This window comes from Octopus sinensis, linkage group LG3 (assembly GCF_006345805.1).
Source record: "Octopus sinensis linkage group LG3, ASM634580v1, whole genome shotgun sequence".
NCBI classification, from domain to species: domain Eukaryota; kingdom Metazoa; phylum Mollusca; class Cephalopoda; order Octopoda; family Octopodidae; genus Octopus; species Octopus sinensis.
In genome coordinates, this window is record NC_042999.1 from 74412052 (window position 1) to 74437798 (window position 25747).

Genomic DNA, 25747 nt, shown 5'->3' on the forward strand with positions numbered 1-25747 from the left:
TGTATTTTTTAGCAGGATATATTAATGTCTTAGATGCCAACTTTATTACAGTGTTGAAATAAGCAGATGATGTCAAACTGTACCTTGAGATAAAAAAAAAAGAACAGATCCTGTATGCTAGAGATCTTTCCAGCAATCAGATCTGGACACAATGTAGCAATGGATTACTGATTGGCAACTCGAGCTGGCTGTGGACAAGTGAACCACCATGCATTCTGTGAGGGAAAACCCAAGCTTTACATTCTCCCTCAACAACACCAATCCTAAGAAGTCTGCTAGTGAATGTGACTTGGACATCATTGTCAACAATGATTTGCATTGGACAAACCACATCTCTAAAACTGTCAAGAAAGCTGCATGTGTCTTAGCATCACTCAGTAAGACCTTTGTTGGACACTCTCCTGCTATCTATTTAAAGCTGTATATGTCGATGAAATGTTTGCATGTAGAGTTTGCATCACAGGTGTGGAACCTCTATCTTGCCCAGCATATCAAAATCCTGCAACTAGATGAATACCTGCTGCCAGGTATCTACAATACTCTGAACATTTTGCTTCCTTGGGCATGGACACATTAAAGTTCCTACATCTGGTAACTTGGTAGACACCTACAAGATTATTTATCATCTTTGCAACAACAACCTTGGGTACATTTTTGCATACCATATGTCTAATACTTGAGGACATACTTACAAAAATAAGAAAACACAACTCTCATGACTTTTATAAACATTCTTTCATGTTCAAAACTGCTGGCTTGCCAGCTCCTGTCAAACTGTCCAACCCATGCCAGCATGGAAAACGGATGTCAAATTATGATGATGATAATGATGTTGATGATGATGATGATAATGATGATGATGATGATGATGGTGATGATGATGGTGATGACTCACAAGATTTTGGTCAGCTTGGAGCTGTTGTAGAAGACTCCTGCCTAAGGTACCATGCTGTGGGAAGTATTATATATATATGTTACTTACCTTCTTTACTGCATTCCAATACCATGTATTTGCACTTCCTACAGAGAAGAGTAAAAGTTTTATTATTATATTTTTCAATGTTAAAATCACTTCTTTATACTGTTACCAAATCATATTGTAAGAGAGTAACATCTAGATAAGTTATAGAACTGCACTGTGTTTATTGTCAAGGCATTTTTTTGTAAATGATGTTGACCATCTAAGTTAAATCAGTTAATACATAGTAGAACTGTTCATCATTGTAATCAGTGGGTGTGTTGTAAAACTGATGAGTATCACATTAGCCTGAAAGTATTTATTTGGATTTTGCCTGTGGTAACAATGTTAATAACTTGATGATGCTTTCAATTCTATCACAGTCACTTCAAAATTAACATGAATGAAAATATCAATTGGTTCACGTCATCTAATTTCAAATAGGCATTGAGCAGACAAATAAGATAATAGACTATCTTCTCATAGATTGTAAATTCAAATCTGCTGAAGTGAGAATAGATCAAATTAGGAATAGATAATTGGAAAAGCTGTCTGTGATAAACAGACCTTCTATCTAGGGTGGATTTTTCATGTTTTACGTCATGAAGCTGAGAGATAAACACCCACTCACAAAATACATTTGTTTTGGAGGAGATATTTTACATTATGTGTAAGCACAACTAACCGTTGCAAGTAGTAGAGGCAATATATAATCAATGAGTGCTTTCTTTAACCAGTGGAAAAGAGTTTGAAGCCATCTATACAACTCATCCATGATAAAAGTATCTATCATGTTTTCATCTCTGCATTAACCAATTCTTTCACTTTTTCCAAATATGGGTATCATTATTTGATGTGGCAAAGAGATCAATGATTTGGAAAAATTAATAGGGCAATAGCAAAATACTTTGTGATAATTACTAATGTCCTTTTTCAACCTGCATTAAAATCTTGGATCACTCATCTGGGATCAACAAAAGATCACTGGAATCAATAAAGTCAAATTTAATCCATCACCAAAAAATAAATTCTCTGTTAAGTAAAGCATAAACTTTCAGTGAGCCAAGGTGACAAACTTGGACTCCATTTCTAGTTGTTGCTATTCCACTTGGTTACTGTAACAGGAAAAAATGCAGCATGGCATATAACATACTGTAACATGGCATAAATGTTGAATAACAGAAATAAATATTTACTCAAAGGAATTTGCTTTGAATCCTGGAATCAGTCCCATATTGCTGTCTGAAGGGTTTTGTGTGAATTTTACACCAAATCCCTCAATTGAATTACCAAATGTTCCATTACTATGAGAAAATAAGAATGAATGTAGAAAAATCAATAGAGACATAAATAGAGAAAGAAAGAGTCACAGATAGAAAAGAATATAGATCAATTGATACAGAAAGATAAAGAGATAAAAGAAACAAAGAGGGCAACACAGATAGATTGAAGCAAAAATATAAAAAGTTAACATATTGGAATGGCATGTTAACATATTGGAAAGATATAAGATATATTTAGATAATCAATTTTGATATTGTATACTTTCGCAAGTGAAATGACTTAGTTTATACATTCAGGAAAATTATGCAAATCCTGCACCTCAAAAGCATAGCGGTATATTCTCTAAGTTGATATTCACTACAAAACATTTTGTTTTATTTTTGGACAAGACATTTTATCTTCGTCCTCCTCCTTGGAATCATACTTGGAATCTTGGAGTTAGTAGCCCACGCTCTTAACCACTATGCCATATGACTCAACATAATATTATTATGGTGCATTATCAATCATATGGCAGTCTTTTTGATTATATAAAATGATATACTGTCACCTTCAAAGAAGTGGACAATGAAAAATGTGTTATTCAGTTTTCCTACCTTCTTCCAACAGAGGAACACAAATGATTTGCAATTTTTTCACTGTTCAAGTTGTCTTCACAAATATTTTCATATGAACCATTGTGGGACACTAGAATTGTGTTGTTTATGTATGTAACTAGAAAAAACAAACAAACAAAAGAACAATACAAGACAAAGCAAAAAATTAATTTTAATTTTATTAATCTATAACCAATATCAGCTTATGCACATACGATTACACTCAACACCAATGTTTGCCACTACTCTACTTATGTGTGTGCTGGCATGTGTATGTGTGTATGTATGTGTATAAAACTGCAAACATGTGTATGTATAAATAGGATATAGCCTTTCATCTATGCACACTTTGCTGAACATATCAATGCAAAATTGTTAGCAATTTTAATGTTAAGATATTTGTATTCTCTAACTGCACACTTGGTTTACATAGGAATATTGTAATGACCTAAGCAGCAGAGGAAGTGCATATTCTGGAAACATAGTAATCAGAGTAAAAGTCCCAAGTGCTATCATTTCTGCTGGTAAAAAAAGGAACAAGTAAAAGAAATAACTGATGTTAAGCATAAAGAAGTAAAACCAAATATAAAGTTTCATCATATATATATGAACATGTATCCTTCACTTGTCATAAAACTATTCAAACAAGATGACACTTGAATTCATCTCAACATTTTTGCAGAGTAGTACACTGAAGAGAGATGTTCCTTAATGTACTTCATAATGTGAGTCAAAAATTGAAGGGATGGAAGATGAGGAGATGCATCTACATGTTGAGCAATGCACCTTACTTATTGTACTGCTGGTCACTGCACTAAAGTAAGAGGACCAGTGAGTATATGACTACATTTTATTTTTCAGACATGATTAAAATAGGAACTTGATTGGTATTCTGGCAAGGCATGTGAATGATTTTGTATTCTGAGGAAATGAATTGTTTGAGAAAGGTGTAATTATAGTTTTGGAAAAGTAATTTAAAGTAGGAATTGTGTATTCAAGAATTGAAGATTGAATATATATCAATCTAAGATCCCTCCTAATTCTCTTCTCAAGATAATGTTAGTGTCATAATCAAGAAATTTTTATGAGGCCGAAGACCATGCCATTTATATATGTAAAGGGTAAAGATCCCCTTTGGTCATGAATGGCCATGGGATTACATCTAGAAAATTATCCTCCAATGTACAAGTTCAGGCAAGGTAGTTTATAGAAGACCACCAGTTGCCCATTCATTAAAGTCTTCCCTCTCTACGCCACCGATGTTATTCAAGGGAAAGACAAAAGATGATACATCTTGGCACCAGTTATGTTACAACTCATTTCTACAGCTGAGTGAACTGGAGTAATGGGAAATAAAGTGTCTTGCTCAAGATCACAACACAACATGGTCTGAGAATTGAACTCACTACTTAATGATTGTTAGCCTGATCCTCTAATCCCTGTCCCCACCACACACACATGCCCAAACCACACACACATGCAGTTTACACATACATATACATACACACAGACACACATACTCTCTCTCTCACACACACACACAAATCATCATCATCATCATTGTTTAACATCCACCTTCCATGCTAGCATGGGTGGGACCGTTTCATTAGCTGGCCAGGCAGAAGCCTGCACCTGACCTCTGTGACTGTTTTGGCAGGATTTTTACAGCTGGATGCCCTTCCTAACACCAATCACTCAGCAGAGTGGATTTAGTGCTTTTTAGGTGGCACAAGGACAGGTGAGGTGAGTAGTGCATTTTACGTGGCACAAGCATACATATATACTTTACAAACACATGGACACACATACACACATGTATACTTATATTTATATAGAGCGAGTAAATTTTTCTACGTACAGCAATAGAATTCATCAGAGTCATCATCACAGTCTTTTTTACCATCACAGCGAAGTTCTTGTTTGATGCATTTCAGATTTTTGCATTGCCAATGTCCAATTGCACATGAAGCTGAAAGTAGAAAATTGGGAAAAAGAAATCATCCATGGAATCTTTTGTAATCTGGAAAGCTATCTATTTTGCTGCTATTGTTTAGCTCAGGGTCAGTCTTTATCTTGTAGACCTATGACCATTCTAAGTTATACATCCTGTCTGTTTTCAGATATAGTGCATTTAGAAGTACATTGTTCAATGCATTCTTCCCTTTTTCAGGTTTTTTCTGTAACTATGCAGAAGCTTTCTCATCTGCTCCACTGTGGATATACTAAATATCCCTGTCATGTACTAAGGAAGAAATAATTGACTATACTTGCCAACTAAATTTGTAGCCTGCTATGTGAGAAATGCTTTTTGTTTTTTTTAATCAATCCAGTTAAAACCTGAACTTGTTGAAGCTATTCTGTTTCTATTGATTCACTCCTTACTTGAGGCTGCTATGTTCCCCATTTAGTGATTAGCAAGATGGCTGAATTACTTCTTAATAAAAGCTTTTTATGTTTCCCATATAATAGTTAATAATCTGGCTGATTTACTTCCATGTTGAAGCTATTTTGTTTCCTATGAAACAGTTGGAAGCCCTAAAGAAAACGTTTTGTTTCTTATGTCCCTGATGGAAACTGAAGGGTTTAAATTCTCAGCGTTGTTAATTTGGTTTTCATGTAAGCATTGACAACCAAACCCATTCAGATACCACTTACTGTTAATAGTTGGCAAACCAGTCGTTTCAATTTTTATCTGAAACCTTTTTATTCTCAAGATGTTGTTGATATCCTAGTTATCTCTATTTCCATTTCAAAGTATTTTCTTTCCCATTCAGTTATTGTGAGCAATCCAGCTGCTTCCACTCCCATGTGAAGCTTTTTTAAATACCATGCAGGACTTGTAAACTTAACTATTTCAGTTCCAATTCAAAGCTACTTTGTTTTGCTATGTAAGACTTGACAACCCAGCTGTTTCAATTTCAAGATTTACAATAGGCAACACAACACTTTCAGTTTTTATTCAAAACAGTTTATATTCCCAAGAAACAGTTGGTAAATGTTGTGGAGGACCCTCCTTGAGTGAGAGAAGTGGGCTGTTCCACTACAAATAAATAGTGGACAGCTACAAGGAGTGTAGTCAGTCACAGAGCTATTTTTGGTGTTTTTTTAAAATCATTTTTGATCCCTGTGAGTGAAATTGTGAGTTAAATTGCTATATACTCATTGAAGGTCTCCTGTAAGGGTGAAACTATCTTTTGAATATCATTGTTAAACTGTTGAATTGTTGTTGCTATTTTTGTCTGTGAAATTACAATTGTTTTCTTCCCCATTCATGGGTGAAGTAGACAAGAAGCAGAGGATGGAGTGGGAACCAGTTCCAGCTGGCAGTTATGCTCCAGCCACTGGAAGACGTTTGACAGCTGACGTGTTGCAGGTATGAGAGATAAAGATGCAGCAGAGGAAGTTGTAGGAGTTCAACAGACTCACAGAGAAAGATGGAACCATTTTGAGGTTGACACCGCCAGAAAATTTAACAGTGAGCATGATGAAGTGGACAGTGGTGTATAGAACACTGTCCATGACATCAAAAAAAAAAATAATAAATAAATAAAAGCCACAGTAGAGGCTATAGAGGAATGCTCAAAGGAGGTAAAAAGCCTCACAACATTTTACACAAGAGTGAGGAAACACGGCACAGTGGAAATGAGGTTTGCTAGTGAACAAGAAACGATAAACCACTCCACTGTGGTGCTAAGGACACCAGAGTGGGTACTTCTGCTGACTTACTGTGACAAATGAGTAGCCAGGGTAAGGATTAGCAGAGTACCCCCAGAGATTGAGGAGTACGTGAATGTGTTGAAAGTGACAAGGACGAAAGAGGTAAACTGGTGGGGCTATTGCCTCGAAGTGGCTATCCAAGTCAGTTTACAAGACTTGCATAAGATAGTGAGGAGGTAATACTACCAGAGGACATGAAATTGAGAGTAGAGGTGGCATAGGGGGACACATGAAAGCAAGGTGTCCCCAGAATGATGATAAAAGTAAAAAGGAACAACAGTAGCAGGGTGACGAGCAGGAGCAAAATGCCGAAGCAATGAACTCAGTATGTAAAAAGTGTCTAGAGAAGATGGAGGAAGAGTATACGGTGGTGGATAGGAAGAAGAAAAGGAAAGAAGACATGGACTCACCGCCAAAGAATCCACTAAAGAAAAAAAAGGAGAGTAAACAAGAAGCACAACATGAGATATCAACAACATCAAAGGAAGCCAACATGGAAAAACAGGTGGGATTACAGAAACAAACAAATAAAAAGGAACCAAAACATAAATGGCATATGGTAGCATATGTGAAAAGAACAGAGATAGAGATGAAAATCACAAAAATGAAAACAGTTATAAGTGTGAAACTAACGATGGAATACTATCCAGAAAGCACCAAAGCAGTTGTTATTGATGATGCAAGATGTGAAAAACTATGAGAACTGTTTGGAAAGAAGATAGACCCAACGGGAGTGTGCATTGAGTTTGACGATTTGCCATCAGTAATAGAATATGACGGCCTGTTGCTGTACATAAAATGGTAAAAATTTTTTAAAAAAGTAAGTAAATATTTAAAAACTGTAAAAACAGATGAAAAAAGAGGAAAAAAGAGGAAAGAAACTGATTTATAAATGTTAAACGAAAAACATTTAAATGATACTGCCTGTGAGTGGGGAGTAGGCAAGCCATTTCATCCTCATTGTTATTATCAATCCTTCATTCATTGTTCTGTGTTTATTGTCTCCACTGTGGTGCTTTGTCTGTCCTTGTTAAACCCTGTGTTATGGCCTACATGCCGAATAAAGGAAATACAGTCAGTGAGGTATACCATTTGGGTCAGTCATGCAGACGACTAAGTACGTCGTTATAATGTGGGACATATCAGTGTTGAGCAAGACATAACAGTGGTGACAAGGTTTCGGACATGTGCAGGATATAACATGTAACAATGAGAAGTTGAAAACATGCAGGATACAACAATGATGACAGAATACAATAAGAAAAAATTCGGTGACAAGAATTCAAAAGCAGGTAGGATACAACAATGACCACAGGATACAACAAGGAAAAATTCAGTGACAAAAATAAATCTATGAAATAATAGAATATGATAGAAAAAAAATTCTGTTGAACAAAGGAGTACTACCTGGGACACAGAGAAAAAGAATAATACAAGTCTGTTGAAAGATTTCAGTCAGGTTACTTATGTTTTCATAGCACTACTCGTAAGAATGTAAAGCTGGTACTACCTGTGGCATACATTCAAACAGCAGGGTTTGAATGTGGAATACACAGAGTCGAAAAAAACAGAATTGCCAATAGGTGTATATCGGAGAACTCTATGTAATAATTTATTTATGTGTGAAATAGAAATAATAGAATATGATGCCAAAAAAAAATTCTAATGAAGAAGGATTTCTGAAGTACTACCTGGGACATGGAGTTAAAATAATATAAGTCTATTTGAAGGATTTCAGTCAGGTCGCTATGCGTTTGTAGCACTACTGGTAAGAATGTAGAGCCGGTACTACCTGGGACATTCTGGAGAAAAAAAGATTTTGTTGTTCTGTGTAATACATAGAGTTGAAAAAATAATAATAATTGCTGATCAGAGAATTCTATGTAATAATTAATTTTCCTGTGATAATAAATTGAAAAAAAAAAAAATTTTTTTGTCCTGCAAAGAAAATGTAGAAAAAAATGAAAAAGTAATAATTCCGTGTGTACAAAAAATGGAAAATGTAAAAAAAAAAAATAATGCTGTGTGTAAAAAAAATCTCAAAAGGGGAGGTGTTGTGGAGGACACCTCTGAGTGAGAGAATAAATAGTGGACAGCTATGAGGAGTGGAGTCAGTCGTTGAGGTATGCCGTTCGGGCCAGTCATGCAGATGATGAAGTACATAGTTATAACGCAGGACATATCAGTGTCGAGCAAGACATAACAGAAAACTAGCTGTTTTTCTCCTCAGTTGAAATTATTTTGTGTCTTCTATAATAGTTGGCAATAGATCTGTTTCAAATCCTAGTTGAATTAATTGTTTCAAATTATTATTAAAATAATATTGTTTTTTATGTGCAAGAGTGGTTGTGTGGTAAGAAGTTTGCTTGTCAACCACATGGTCCTCGATTCAGTCTCACTGCATGGTACCCTGAACAAATGTCTACTTACTACTATAGCCCTGGGATGACCAAAGGCTTGTGAATGGACTTGGTAGGCATAAGCTGAAAGAAGCCCATTGTATGTATATGTCATTAACATCACCATCCTCATCATTTAACACCCATTTCCCATGCTGGCTTGGGTTGGACGGTTTGAGAGGAGCTGGCCAGTAAAGAAGCTGGCCAGTAAAGAAGCTGTCCAGACTCCAATTGGCTGTTGTGACATGGTTTCTACAGCTGGGTACCTTTCCAACTTCCAGCCACTTTACAGAGTGTGCTGGGTGCTTTTTATGTGCCATTGGCATGGGTGCATTTACACAGCAGCATGAGTACATTTTATGTGACACTGGCATCTGTAAAGGACAAGTCTGTATATATGGGTGGATGTCAACGATTTTACTTAGCTTCATGCATCTTCTCAAGCTGGCAACTTAGCTTTTTTTTTTAAATACTAGTTGAAGCTGTGATTTACTCATGCACAAGGAATGTACATGTCTCTACATGTTACATTGTAAATTGCAGCTTTCCACGAGTATTCATTTGTCTTTTGCAGCTGTTGAAGTGGACTAAAGCATTATAAGAGGGGCAGTTGAATGCAGATCAGTTATCAGGTTCTTGTATTTGAAAGGTTGCACTCCAAAAGAAACTTTCGATGAGATGAAAGAAGTTTATGGTGGTGATGCACCATCATGTGACATAAGTCAAGCACTGGCATTGCCAGTTCAAATGTGGCTGGACATCGGTAGAAACTGCTTCTATTCCTGGACAGCCCCATTCCACCATTGATGACAGCATCATCCATAAAGTGGAAGCCACAATTTTGTGGATCAGTACATAACTATTTGGCAACTAGCTCAAAAAGTGAAGACAAGTTGCCAGCCTCGTCTGGCACCCACTACACTCACAGAATGGTTGGCGTTAGGAAGGGCATCCAGCTGAAGAAACACTGCCAGATCAGACTGGGCTTGGTGCAGCCTCCTGGCTTCCCAGACCCTAGTTGAACCGTCGAAACCATGCTAGCAAGGAAAGTGAACGTTAAACGACGATGATGATGATTTTGAAGTGTAGGGTCTGTGGAAAAAAAAATCATTCATGACCATTTGCACATGGGAAGTTGTCTACACGATAGATTCCCTGGATGCTCACACGTTTTCTGAAGCAGGAACAAGTCAATTGCCTCTAGGCTATTTTGACAATGTGTCAACGGGGCTCACTTTTTCAGAAGACTTATCCCACAGGGTGAAACATAGGTCCATCACTATGATTTTGAGATTAAAGTCCAGTCAAAGCAATGGAAGCATGATAACTCACCACCTCCAAAGAAGGCTTGTGTCCAATCTTCAGCATGCAAAGTAATGGTCTCAGTATTTTGGGACCAGCATGATGAATTTTCTGGCAAAGGTCACCACAATTAATGGGATATATTATGCTTCTTTGCAACAGAAATTGCAGGATTCCATGAAAGCAGAGATGCATGACATGTTGACCAAAGGAATCCACCTCCTCTAAGACAATGCTCCACTTCACAGTGCGCATGTTGCTCAGATGAAAGCACATTCCTGTGACTATGAAATCCTATCTCATCTCCCTTACTCTCTCAACCTCACACCATCTGACTTCCACCTCCATAAAGTCTTTTTTGAAGGAGAAGCACTTTTTGAATGATGATGAACTTATTTTCAAGATAAAGTCTTGGCTCCAGACACAAACTACCGACTTCTGCTGACAAGGTCTTCACAGCTGCATAAAGTCAGGGGAGAAATGTGTCACCGTTGGTGGTGGCTATGTAGAGAAGGACTAATAATTATGCTAAGTTTCATTTATCACAGTTCTAGGGAAGTGGGTCAGGGGAAATCTTTAAGGAACACCCCCTCATAAATGTAGTAAGTCAGATTTATCAAATTCAAGTTGAAGATAATTTGTTTTCCATGCAATAGTTTTCAATCCTGTTGTTTCAATTTTCTGTTGAAGCTGTTACTCTGGCAACATTTATAAACAGCTCTTTTGATCACAAGTTTCCTATGCAACAGTTAGCAAGCCAGCTGTTTCAGTTATCTGTTGAAATTATATCTTCTAAAATAGTTGGTATCTTAGCTGATTAATTTGTTATCAAAGCTGTTATATTTGCTATGTAAAGTTGGACACTCAGTTTTGTTTATCAATTGAAATTATACGGGTTCTCATGCATTAGTTGGCTTACCAACTGTTTGAATCTGTTGGTAATTCTGTTTTTCCTGTTGCAATTCTTGATAGCCCAGCTATTTTAACAGCTGTTGCTCGCTACTTTCCTCCAATTAGCTGTTGGCAGTCTTCCCACTTCAGTTTTTCTTCTCACTCAGTAGTTGATAATACAGCTGCTGTTTCAGCTTTTAGTTAAATCAAATGTGGTACCAATGCAATTATTGATGACCCAGCTGTCTCAATTTCCCTTTGAATCCATTTTATTTGTTATGTAATTGTTGGTTCAGTGTTCATTTAATTCCAAGTTGAAGCTATTTCTACATATTTGGAAGGCCAAATGTTTCTCCTTACATTTAGTGGTATTCTCTGTCCCATGCAGTTGCTGGCAGCCAGATGATTCAATATTCAGTAACAAATGCCAAACCAATTGTTTCAATAAAGATTTGAGGTTATTTTGTTTTCTATGCAATATTGAGAAAATCTAGCAGTTTCAATTAGCTGCTGAAGGCAATTTGTTTTTAATGTAATAGCTTACTGCCCAGTGTTTCAATTCAACATTTTTATTATTCTGCATGCCACAGTCAGGAAATTGGCAAAGTGGCCTTTCAATTCCTATTTGGAGATATTTCATTTACCATACCATTGACAACCTGTTTCAGTTCCCATACATCTCTTGGTAACTCTGCTACTTAGATTCCCCAGAAAAGTTACTTTATCTCTTACACATCGGTTAGGAACCCAGCTGTTTCAACTCTAAATTGAAGCTATTTTCTGTCCTATGCATAATTAGCAACCCAGTTCTTTAACTTCTCAACTGATGCTATTTTCTTTTCCATGCAATGTTTGGCACTCTGATATATTTCATACTTGAAGATATTTTGTTTTCCATGCAATAATCGTTGCCAGTTCAGTGTTTATTTTCCAAAGTAAAGCAATACCTTTTTTTTTTTTACCAATATGAACGATACTAATCCTGCTATATATATTCTTTGTTGAAGATTTTTTTTGTTTCTCATGCAACAGTTTGTGACCCTTTTGTTCAACTGAAGCAATTGTGTTTCCTATGCAACATTTTATTTTCCTATTTCATCTCTTCTTTGTGAATATTTGAAAATTTACACATTTCTTAAATTTTGGAGCTTCTCAAGTTTCCATTTTCAAGTCAGCATTAAAACTACTTATGAGGGTTGATAGAATTCATTTTTTGTATTGACATAAAACTGGTTGGAATGAAAAGGTAAAATTTAGATGGATTTTGTTATGCTGTTTACTACAGTGAAGATTTAATTATTTGATGAGGTCATTTTGTTTTAAAATGTTTTTGTTTGTAAATTGGATTACTGATTGAAGTGTTGTTCTCTACATTTCATGAAATAAACTACTTATGGATTCTTTGATATGCCTGAGCAACCACATCTGGTCTAGATGGTAAACTTACTAAAACAAAATCACCTGATACTCTAATAAAAAGCAAGATATCTATCTTTCTTACCGCAATTCTTTTCATCAGTGCCACCTTCACAGTCAATTTCTCCATTACACATACTTTCTTTACGAATGCATACATTTGTAGAATTGGTTTCATTGCGACCGGGAGGACATCTAACTTCACCATTTTCACAACCTTGAAGATGTAAAAAAGAAAAAGGTGAATATATAAATTATAAATATTCTATAAATAAGTAAATAGTTAGCACAGTTAAGTATGTTTAATTTTCATGTAATCTTTTCCTGTTGGAATAATTAGTTAATGAATCATTTGCCTGACAACCAAACAATTATAATTTTATAATTTAAATAGGTTTGCTTCATCGGAAATGATGCAGCTGTGGTCACATACCCTTTCACTAAGATGTAAGCATAGATCTCTAGTTAGGCAGCTGGTGACATAGTATCATCCCAGGCTGTAAGGGCTAAAAAAAAGGATTAAAGTGGTAGGTGGTAGGGATTGAAATCAAGAGGCTATGTGGGAAGCAAAACATAGACATATTTGCTTGATCCAGTGGATGATGTAACTGATAGATTTAAGCTCCAATACATTTATTGTATAAACCTGTAATGTAAGAATTTCAGACAGAATTTTAAACTTGAGACTAAAACAAAAGTGCATTCCAGAAGGTTTGAAACTTTTCCAGGAGAGACATTTATTAATTTCAAAGAAGTACAATACTCTAATATTCTTTAAAATAAGATCCTTTTACTTAAATGCACTTGTAGCACTCCAGCCACTTCGTAAGGCTCCATGAAAATCCCCCAAAGTGAAGCTATCCAAGACCCTTGTCACAGCTGCTTTTCTCTTCTACAGCTTGAGGGACAACCAAATTGCAGGGAGCAAGGTCTGGTCTGTAGGGAGGGTGAGGGACAGTTTTGATGCCCATCTCTGTCAAATAGCTGATTACTGTGATAGAATTGTGGACTGGTGCATTGTCTTGGTGCAGGTACTTTGACCTTCTGTGATGAAATTTCTTCTTTAACCCACTCAAAAACCTTCACAATGTACTCTTTGTTAACTGTACGGCCAGAGAAAATCCAGTGGATGCAAATGGTGCCCTTGCTGTCAAAAAAGGGGATCATCATGAGCTTACTGGGGAACTTGCTTTGCCTGGCTTCTTGTGCCAGTGAAAAACAATTGTTCAGCTCATACAAGTTAATCTATAAGTAGCCTGGAGCATTTATTGCATAGCAAGCTTCTAAATTGTTTCTTTGTCCTGACTACATTCTGCAAACTAGTCACTGTGACAAGCAGCATTTAGTAGAGTGTGTTCAAAGTGCTGTTACAACTGACTCCTTCCATCTGGAATAAAATAGTTGACAGGACAATTTATTTGTTGTATCATAATGATATACTAAAATTACAATAATTTAAGACAGTTATAAGCACTTCTAGAAAGATTGTCTCAAAATTTCTGTAATGCACTTTGTATTTGTCACCAATTCACTGCTGACTTTTTATTTTTAAGTTTAATTACAAGTCATGATATCCAAACATTTCTCAGAAATTAGGAGACTAGATAAAGTGAAATGGTTTCTACCAGCTTCTTCATTGAAAATTTACTATACTCACCAAAAAGAATTATTATTAGGTGCAAGTTCAGTAGTATGAAGAAATAGTGCGACGTGTTCAGTCAATCCTTTCAATATTAAACACTTATTTCTTACAATTTTACTTCACCATTTCTTTTCAATTTTTAAAAAAAACATTGATGGAAAGTGGTAATATATGTAAATAACTTAAAAAGAGTGAAACAACTTTAAACAGAAAAGTGAAATGCAGTGTAGATTTGAGATACCAGGAACACACTGTATTTTCCCTAGCATTCATCCAGCCACAAGGTATTAATATAGAAAAACACTCTTAACAACTTACTTGTATTGGAACAAGTCACATAAGTGGTATCGCATTGGCATCGTCCATCACAATTGTATAAATCCCATCGCTGATAACCATAATAATTATAATAATAATAATAATAATAATAATTTCCAGTCATGTACGTTTTTATGCTTGTTTGAGTTGTAGTGCCACTGTGACAAAAAACAAAAGTTTGACAATTACTTTTCAAAATTCATTTCATATTTTAAAGTAAAGGCTATTTGTGAACATAATGTGGCTGTCCTGTAAAGGACAATGTTACTGTTGTTTTAGCCCCAAGAAACATGGTTTTTAGCTGGCTATACGACACATCAGTGTTGTTGTATTTTAGAATAGGGAGTTCAGCACTCCCACCTAGCGCAAAACAACATCTGTGGACTTTATCAACACAGAGTAGCTGCTTGGCCAGATTTCGTTGCTGAACCCACCATACGAATATATAGTTTTCAAAGTGACACACAGTCACTGATCTAAAAATAGGAATATTATTTCTAAATCTCTGAAAAAGAGACATTAGTGGCAGTTCTTTAAAATAAAGGCCATTTACCACCATAATGTAGCTGTCCTGCAATGGACGATGTTACTCTTGTTTTAGCCCCAAGAAACATCATTTCTAGCTGGCTATACGAAATAATATCTGTGTCATGTGTCACTTTGAAAACTATATATTTGAATGATGAGTTCTGCAATGCCATCTGTGTTGATAAAGAGCAATAACCCAGAAACTAGTCCACAGATGTTTTGTGCTAGGTGGGAGTGCTGAACTCCCTGTTCAAAAATATAAGGACACAGATATTGTGTGATATAGCCAGCTAGAAACGATGTTTCTTGGGGTTAAAGCAACAGTGACATAGACCTTTACAGGGGATGATGTTACTTTTTTTAAAGAACTGTTACTGAATGTCTCTCTTTGAGAGATTTAGAAATAATAATATTTCTATTTCATATTTTACTTTGCATAATATATATTATTTTCAGGACATCCATACTTTTGGCATGGGATAGCTTAAATTGCTTTTAATTGTTAGCAGTTGAAACACTACATCCTTTAAGACTTCCATACTTCCTGAAATCCACCAACAGTACACCTGATGCCCCACCACCTATGTTTCTTCTTTTTCTTTTTCTTCTTTAAGACTTTTATCACTGTTCTCTTCCTGTGCATATTCTGCTTACTGTTCATGCCGTTTTGGTTACTTTTTCTGATGAGTTATAGTGCACCTGAGCACTGTATATAATTCTTTTGTTACATATTTCATTACATGCTTAATGATAGTAAAATAAAAATGGCACACTTTTATTCAATCACATTTTTCATTTCTGTTTAAAATATGCTTAAGATATAGTAAATGTATCCTCTTCCTGGTTGTCGTTGTTGTCATCATCATCATTAACCTCAGCATCACAACTACCAACACATCACTATCATTTAACATATGTCTTCTGTGGGGACATGGGGTGAGTGGTTTTACAGGATCCAATGAGTTAGATGATTGTATTGTACTCCAATGTCTGTTTGGTATTGTTTCGATCTATCTGTATATATTTGTTTGTTCCTAGGATCATGGTCAGTCTACTTAGAATAAGGAATCCCAAGTTACAGGAACATTCTATGTGTGTGTATAAAAATGTTTTCATACTTAAATATATATTGTTTTAGCATTTAATTAGGAAACAGTGGTGAGTAAAAATTCTGTAAATAACAAGCATTTACCATGTATTGGCTATAGAAAATAGTCCAATATTGGGGAATATAAGACTTTGATGGAAAAAATGGGTATTAGCATGTGTGGGAATTGAACTCATAACTTTAGCTTTTTGTGATAAGTGTGTTGATCGATTACACTAACTTACCCACCAACTTCGTTCTGTTAGATTTAAGAACTATAATTTCATGATGTTGTATAAACAAATATGTGCTTGTTCTGCGTTAGATTAAGAAACAGTGATGAGGGAAAATTCTGTAAATAATAATTATAAGCGTTCACTATTTATTGGCTATAGAACATAGTCTAACATTGGGGCATATAAGCCTACATGTACTACATGTACTAGTACCCCTTCTTTGCCATTGAGAGCTTATATGTCCCATAATTAGATATAATTAGACTATTTTCTATTGCAAAAACATGGTGAAGGCTTCTAAGCTTAAAGCTTATAATTGTTAATTACAGAATTTATACATGATAATAATAATAATAATAATAATAATAATAATAATAATAATAATAATAATAATAATAATAAACAAAAGAATGAGACTGCGATATTAGATAAATAGAGGATTATTTATATATGTTATAATCTAGAACAAATAGTAAAAAGTTGTCATTATAGTTCTCGGAGTTTTGAATGTCAGAGTGAAGAGATACGATGCATTCTCATCAGTTTTTAATGGTGAAAGATGCTATGAAAATCCGTTGAATAAAAGAGAAGTTGCTCTAATTGGTAGAAAAAGAAAAAAGATAAAGAATGCATGCAACCATACTATCATAATACATAGACATAAACCTCCTGTGTTCAAAATGTCTACATACGTACACACTCACAAGCACACATGTATACGTACATGCAAATACACACAGATATGTATATATATATATATATATATATATACATATATATACATGTCTGTGTGTATTTGCATGTACGTATACATGTATGTGTGTGAGTGTGTACGTATTAATTATCTTTTTTAATAATTTGATATATTTGAATAATATAAATTAATTAATCTTATGTATTGGCTTAAGTTTTTCATTGTATGATTTACCTAATAGTGGTTTTATCTCTAATTTAATATAATATATATATATATATATATATATATATGATTGATTGATTGATTGATTGATTCTAGTTTCAGCTTATGAGCTGTGGCCATGCTGGGGCACCGCCATTTGGTGTTGCTACTTGGTTTCACTTCATGGAGGCTTTCTAGCAACTGCTATTTGGTGCATGAGAGAGTTCGATGCAGCTGCCCTCATCTGCCCCTCCTGCCGTGAAGTTGGTTCATCTGGGACACCTGACAGGAAGAGATCCAGCTTCATTTTAAAGACATCTGTATCCACCCCATGCAGGTCTCTCAGGTTCTTCGGGAGGATATTGAAGAGCTGTGGGCCTCGGAAGCCCAGGCTATCACAGAATCTTGTCCTACATCTTGATGGCAGGTTTGGAGTCCTAGGCACCACGCAGTGGCGCCCAGTTCTGGCATTTGCGTAACTCTCGATGCCAAAGTTCAGGACACTTCCCTCCAGGATCTTCCAGATGTATATTATGGCATATCTTTCCCGCCTATGCTCCAGGGAATATAATTTTAATCTCTTGAGTCTTTCCCAGTAGCTTACATTCTGCATAGAGGCTATCTTCTTTGTGTAGCTTCGTTGGATCGCCTCAAGTTCTGTGATCAACTTGACACTGGATGGTGACCATAGCTGAGAGCAATAGTCAAAGTGGCTTAGGACAAGTGTCTTCCAGAGGACCATCATGGTTTCTTGTTCTCTTGTTCTAAAGGTTCTAAGAATCCATCCAGCCAGCCATCTACATTTCATTGTCAGTTTAGCAACATGTACATGAAAGGTCGCGTCATCACTCATGTGAATACCCAGGTCACGCACTGATTGTGCCTCTGGGATTGCAATCCCTCCGGGTCCAGTGTATTCATTGGGTATTGCATTCAGTTTTGCATGCTGATAGTATAAAGCTTGAAACTTTCCAGCATTGAACTGCATGCTATTCTTTTCAGCCCACTTGTATATTTCGTCCAGCTCACATTGCAGGTGTTTAGTGTCCCCAGGGTTCTGTATTGCCTGTGAAACTTTTGTATCATCTGCATAACTTGTGATCGTGGCTCTCTGCGTGGCTGGGGGCATGTCTGAGAGGGCCATTATGAACAGTAGTGGTCCCAGAACAGTGCCCTGCGGAACACCGCTCACTATTTGTGTGTTAATGGAGGTGGCCCCATTGGCTACTACCACCTGACTTCTATCCTTCAGAAAGTCATGAAGCCATTCTCCCAGTTTTCAACTATGTTGAGATCACGCAGTTTGTGACATATCATTCCATGATCGACTTTATCAAAGGCCTTTGCAAAGTCGAGATATATCACTTCCACATTTGAGTGGTTGAGCAGCCGTTTCAGCACCCAGTCATAGTGTTGTAGGAGCTGAGTTAAACAGCTTCTCCCTGGTCGGAAACCATGTTGGGTGTCGGGCAGCAAGTCATTCTCTTCAAGGAAGGTGATCAGCTTCCTTCTGACTATTCGTTCCATGACCTTGCTGATGTGTGAGGTCAGAGAGATAGGTCTATAGTTCTTGGCTTCCGCTCTGCTACCTCCTTTATGAATGGGGCATATTTTACCTTCCTTCAGTTTTCCTGGAAGTTTGCCAGCTGCAAGGAAACTCTGAAAGAGGAACTGCAGTGGTCTTGCTAGGACTCTCTTACATGCTTTTAGGAGGATTGCCGGGAATCCATCGGGGCCAGTAGCTGAGTCTGTTTTCATTTCATCTATAGCCTTGGTTACATCGTCTTCCTTTATATCGATGTAATCTATCGTCGCCGCCTCTGATTTTATATCTGCAGTGGTAAAAAGTCAGTTGGATTGGTGATTTGGAGATGCCCAAGGGGTGGAGTGAAAACACTCTTGAATTGCTCATTCAGTATTTCACTTACCCTCATTGGTTTTCCTGTAAGTGTGCCATCCTTTTCGAGGAGTGGCCCTATTCTACAGTGCACTGTAGCTGTTTCTTTGGCATACCTGTAGAAAGCTCTGGGGTTAGATTTTATGTTTTCTATAGCCCAGGCTTCTTTGTCTGCTCTTTCTTTTTCATGGGAGAGTTGCAGACATTTTTCGATTTCCAACAGTTTTATTTTTAGGCGGGACTTTTCACTGCTTTCAATCTGTTTGTTTAGGCGATTTGAAAATTTTGTACGCCGTCTCATTAAAATTTTCCTCTCTCTGGGGATTTTGTTCTTGTGTACAGTGGCCTTTCTCTCTGGGACACATTTGTAGCATATGGCTTGCATTACAGACATGAATTGTTGAAGTTTCACGTCGATGTCTGAAGTTTCACGTCGATATATATATATAATGAACATATATATATATATATATAATGAATATGTGTACCTCATCCTCATTTACACATAGGTGTTTACATGCTTACAGGTAACATTATACATATATATTTTGACATCTATACATATAAATATACATATACATATATAAATATATATATATATATATATATACAGACATGCATTTACACTCCCGCATACATGCATATACATACATATATATATAAGAATAGCCTAGGCAAAGTTATGTAGGAGTTGTGAGTATGTGCTGTTGCTGACAAGGCACAAGTTCTTGGCTTCATCAGAAAAAAGTGCCATTTAAAAAAAAAATTTATGTTTTAATGTCTTTTTTCAGTTGCTGTTGAAAAGTGATAAAGGACTTATGAAATTTGGTTTTGTTTATAAGCTTCAGTAGATCTGTTTCGGAGCCTTCTAAGTCATTGATTTGGGGAGGGAATTTCTTTGATTTAATTTCATGGTATATGTTCTCTGTGATAGACTCTTCATTGTTGTAATGGAAGGCCTTCCATCTCATACAGTTAATAAGATCTGTAATTTTCTCCACTAGTTTTTTAGACTATAGTTCCCTGGATGGTATAGGAAGTTTTCATTGAGTAATTGATAGTGTAAGGATCCATATTAGATTATATATCAAGGGTAAAGACCCCCTTCGGTTATGAATGACCATGAGATTATAACTAGAAAGTTATCCTCCAAAGCACAAGTCCAGGCAAGGTTGTTTATGGAAGACCTGCAGTCTACCATACATACCAGCCGTGACCGATTTTATTTAAGGGAAAAGCAAAAGTCACTGGAAAGGTTGTGAATGGCAATTTAAGAACTTTGCCGAACAAGAAATTACAACCCCACCCACAAAAAGCTAAAAAAAGAACACCAATTGACAGTTTAACCAACAAGTTAAACAAATGCTCGATTAGTGAGATAGATATTTAACCAATTGACTAAGAATAAAGAGTGGAATTGGACTGGTGCATATGTTATTAATATTGGTGTAATAACTATCCTTAGACACAATAATATATTAGGTTGTCAAGAAAGTTCTTGCAGTTTTTAACCTTTAGATTCAGATGCACATATCTCAGCTCAAACAAAACTTTATTAATCGAAATAAACACCATCAGAATCAACACTTTGCCAACGTTAAGCAAGTTTATTTTTGCCAGTAGCGTAAAAATCCTGCGTTCTGGTGGCGAAGATGTTATTGAAGGCGTGTTTGGCATCGTCTTGGTTTTTGAAGCATTTTGAAGTTGTTGAGATGCTTGAAAAAGTGGTAGTCGGTAGGCGAGAGGTCTGGTGAGTATGGCGGATAAGGCAGAGTTTCGTAGCCCAATTCGTTCAACTTCTGCAGGGCCATTTGTGCGATGGTGGCTGAGCATTGTCATGGAGAAGATTTGGTCCTTTTCTATTGACCAATGCTGGCTGTTGTCAGAGTTTCTTATGCATTTCATCCATTTGCTGACAGTATTTCTCCACCGTAATGATTTCGCCTGGATCCAAAAAGGTGTGATGGATGTGAGCAGCTGCAGACCACCAAACAGTCACCATGAACTTCTTTTGGTGCAACTTTGGTTTCAGGAAGTGCCATGGAGTTTCATCGGTGTCCAACCACTGAGCTGAGTGCTGCCGGTTGTCATAAAGAATCCACTTTTTATCGCAAGTCACAATCCAGTTGAGAAACAAGTCGCTGTTGTTGCGTAAAAGAAGGGAAGACGACAATTCAAAACGACATTTTTCTTTGGTTGTTGTTCAATTCGTGTGGCACCCATTTCTCAAGTATTTTTGTTTTTCCAATCTCTTTCAAGTGGTTGGAAATTGTCATATACGTTACGTCTAATTCAGAAGCAAGATCTCGAACAGCTGTGCGTGGATTGGCTTCCACTAAAGCTCTTTGTTGATCGTTGTCAACATCCAATGGCCGACCACTACGCTTATCATCTTCAAGACTCTCGTCACTGCTACAAAATTTCCTGAACCACCATTGTGCTGTACATTAATTAGTGGTTCCTGGGCCAAATGCATCGTTGATATCGTGAGCTGTTTCAGCAGCATTTCAACCTAGCTTGAACTGGAATAAGAAAATTGTGCAAATTTGCTTTTTGTCCATGTTGTATTCAACATTCCAGAAACAAATGGCCTAATAATTCAAAAAGAAAAATAGTAACATGATTAGATAGAGCGAAAAGAAGGCTTTAAAAGGATATATAAAGTCAAAGTAATTTTAACGAAAATTAATTTGAAAATACATCATTTAAAACCAAAATTAAAAATTCCGCAAGAACATTCTTGACAACCTTGGAAGTTACCTGTCCAGCAATTGTACTATTCAGAGATATCGAGAAAAAGATCAGCGTAGCTCATAGTGCTTTCAGAAAACTCTCAAAGTGAGTCTTCCCAAACCCTGACCTCACCTTCCAAATGAAAGTCATGCTATTCTGGGCTGTCATTCTTTCCATAATTCTTTATTGTTGTGATATGTGAGTTTTTTATTGATGTGACTTGAAGAAAATCGAACATTCTCAACAGCACAAACTTTGTGCAGTCATGAGGATTCGATGGAAGAACTATATCATCAATGGAGAGGTACTTTTCTGGGCTGGATTACCATGCATTAAAGCTACCATGGCATAACACCACCTCCACTGGTAATACATATGCCTCAAATGTGCTTTTCCTGTCAAGTCCTCTTTGTGGAGTTGGTCTCATGCAAAAGATGACATGGAGCTTCCAAATTCTGTTTCCTTCACCAGCTCAAGGTAACTTTCTCCACTGCTCCATTGACCCAAATATGAAGGAGAAAATCACCAAGGATCGCCCAAAGTAGCTGTATGTCATCATCAAAGGAATGGACCAGATGAGAAATAACAAATGTTAACAGGCAGAGATCAGACGTCAAAGACACAAAGAATAACCTGCATTTCCTCATCCTCTACCAACCCTCGCCTATTTTAAATACCCCTGGCTCTTCTATAACACCCTTGACCTGAACTGCCACCTCAGGCACCAGCATCCTCTGTACCCATCAGGACGAAGAGGCACAGTTACTTGCTATAGATTAACTGCTCGAATATGAGTTAATACTGCTGCTGATGATATATAAATGTATGCCTGTGTGAGTGTGTGTAGATCCTCATCCTTTAATGTCTGTCTTCCATGTCAGCATGGGTTGAATGGCTTAACAGGTTCCAATGAGCTGAAGGACTATGCTGAGTTCTAATGTCTGCTTTGGTATGGTTTCTGTAGCTGGATGCCCTTCCTTATGCCAACCTTTTTAAGGAATGAACTTAGTGCTCTTCGCATAACAATCCAGTAGACAGATCATCAGGTAACTTGTAATACAAAGGAAATGAAGAAATCCTCTCAACAGTTGATTGCAGTTATACAAAGGGGGAATCTGGTTTTATGCCAGGTGTTCAGAGGCTAAAGCATGATTGAGGGATAGGCACATGTATCTTACTATAGAAGAGATACATGGCTACCTCCCATTATATAGGAGTGAGTGGGAGTAGTTGGAAAGATGGGAGAAGTGTTGATGGTGAGTTATTGAAGCATTGTGTCAAGGTACAAGAAGGTGAGTATACAAGAGAATATGGACAGGAATGGGAACATGAAGCTGGATAAGTTCATTGGTGTGTGAGAGAAGAGTGACAGATGGTTAGGGATGGGAGTAAAGGTTAATGTAAATGATGTACAAGTGTGGAGGTGTGGTTGATGGTAAATATTAGTATGAGGGAGAAAGTGAAAGAAATAACTCAAGAAGGGGAGATAGTAAGTGACAGTACAGGAAGCATGTGGTGAGTAGTAATAGAAGCCTGCTGGTAGATCAGACAAGGGAGAGGGAGAGGGAAGGACAGAGATAGAGAGATAGAGAGAGATGATAGCCATAGGTATATAACAATGGTCATAGTGTTAGAGAAGAGGTACAGCAGTTCTAAGATGTAACTCAAGGGAGAGGGAAAGATATATAGAAGTTATTTAGAATGAGGGATAGATGTTAAAGAAAGCAATTCCAGGAAGAGTGAGAAGTAACTAATTGCACAAAGGCAAAAAAATAGGGGCAGATTTTGTATAGTTATATAACTTCTGCAGCCCAATAGTACCATCGTTAGAGGAATGATAAATAAGATGGGTGTTTGGAAAAGGAAAGACAGGGAAAACTTAACAGGGACAGACTGGGTTCAGGGAAAGGGCCCAGTGGGTGCATATATATAAACTTAATGATTATAGGACCTTATACTTTCACTGTGAAAGTTGGGTCATATTAAGCACAGTAAAACACCAACGATCTCAATCTTTTGTCACCTCCACCATGAGGTTCAATATCTTGAGATCAGCCTTCACTATTTCATCCCATGTCTTCTTCCTTCACAAATTCCATACACTTTAAATGATTGGCACTTCTTTATGTAGCTGCCATCATCTATATGAATCACATGACTAAACCATTGTTTGTACACTACATCTGATTCTTTGTATATCCATTTTTTTCTCTCAACATATTTTCACTTTGTTGTATATGTACACTGATGTTGCACATCCACTGGAGCATACTAACTTCATTCCTTTCTAGTTTTTGCATACCCTTAGCATTCAAGGCTCATGCCTCACCATTATGTAGCAATGCTTTTCATATATAGAAATATATATATGAAAGTTATATATAGTCAGGCACTCGTCGTGACAAGACGTACTTTTTATAGCTCCTGTCAGTAACTAACCAAAGAAGCATATTTCAACTCAATTTAACTCAACTCAACCCAAGCCAACATAAACTCTCCTTGTTTTTAATCTCAAAACTTTTGAACTCTACAATCCTACTATACTACTCTTTTACTACCATCGGAGGATAAATTTATACAAATCTATATACAACCTGAAGAAAGAAATACAACCCAAAACTAAATACTAAACCCAAGACTAGTTCTAAAACTAGTCCCGTGAGTACAATTCTTTTTCTTGATCTGTATTAAACACACCGCTCATCCTGATTGTACTAATTACACTGAACTCTCACACACACAAGCCACGAATTTCCGAGTATATCGACACAAACTTTTCAATGGTGTATTCACTATTTTACATCAAGCCATCAATAACTGGTGTACATATACATATACACGCATACACATACATATATATATTACACAACACTACCCCACTGAATATGGCCAATAATTTTCAAAAACGCCGCTGGGTTGAAAATGAAATTACTGCAATGATTAACGCTTGGTTCATCCATCACAACGAAGCTAATGTTTACAGTAAAATAACTGAGGACTTAGCCAAAAAATCCTTTCACAGATCTGTAAAACAGATCGAAAATAAAACAAAAAAAATTGTTAGAATATTTCCTATTTTTCACTAGCACATGGCTACACTAGAAGCCATTCTTGCCAATGAATCCAGTACACCAAATGACCAAATTCCAACAGGTCAGGGGTCACTTCAACAGCAACAATCAACTGACCTACTTCCATTGACAACAGCACCTGATGAACCAAGTCAAGTTTCACTGCTGCTACAGCAACAAAAACAACAACAACAACAACACTCTAATACTACCACTAGTCAAGTTTCAATGCTGCTACAACAAAAACAACACTCTACTACTACTGCTACCGCCAGAATAGAAAAATCACTACTACATCCACATAAAACTATCTGCCATTACTACTCTCAAGGCAGCTGCAGATTTGACCACATTCTGGCAAGCCAGAACCCACCATCACAAAATCAACAAGCTGCTTCTAACACTACTGCTACTACTGCCAGAATAGAAAAACCACTACTACAACCAAATAAAACCCCCTGCCGTTACTATTCTAAAGGCAATTGTAGATTTGGCCCCAGCGGCTCAAACAACAATGGACGCTGTGCTTTTTCCCATCCTACCATATGTCATAGACTTGTTATGGGCACCTGTCTATATAGTATAACAGGAAAAAATTGCCCCCACCTCCACCCCAAATACTGTCCTAAATACAGAATCCATGGTTCTGATCCTAAATACAGATGCACAAAAGGCAATGGATGCACCTTATTCCATCCTAAACTGTGTCAAACTTCTGTCTCACAACGGATGTGCCTGAACCCAGAATGCAACCACCACCATCTGAAGGGCACA

General features: G+C 36.7%; 1 protein-coding gene across 1 annotated transcript in view; it reads right to left on the reverse strand.

The window, feature by feature from the left end:
• The window catches only part of LOC115209480, a 447652-nt gene that overhangs the window by 339080 nt on the left and 82825 nt on the right, over positions 1–25747 (reverse strand). The window contains exon 16 of the mRNA XM_036501652.1: positions 14612–14681. Coding sequence (XP_036357545.1) covers positions 14612–14681 — 70 coding nt within the window. The remainder of the gene's footprint in view (positions 1–14611; positions 14682–25747) is intronic.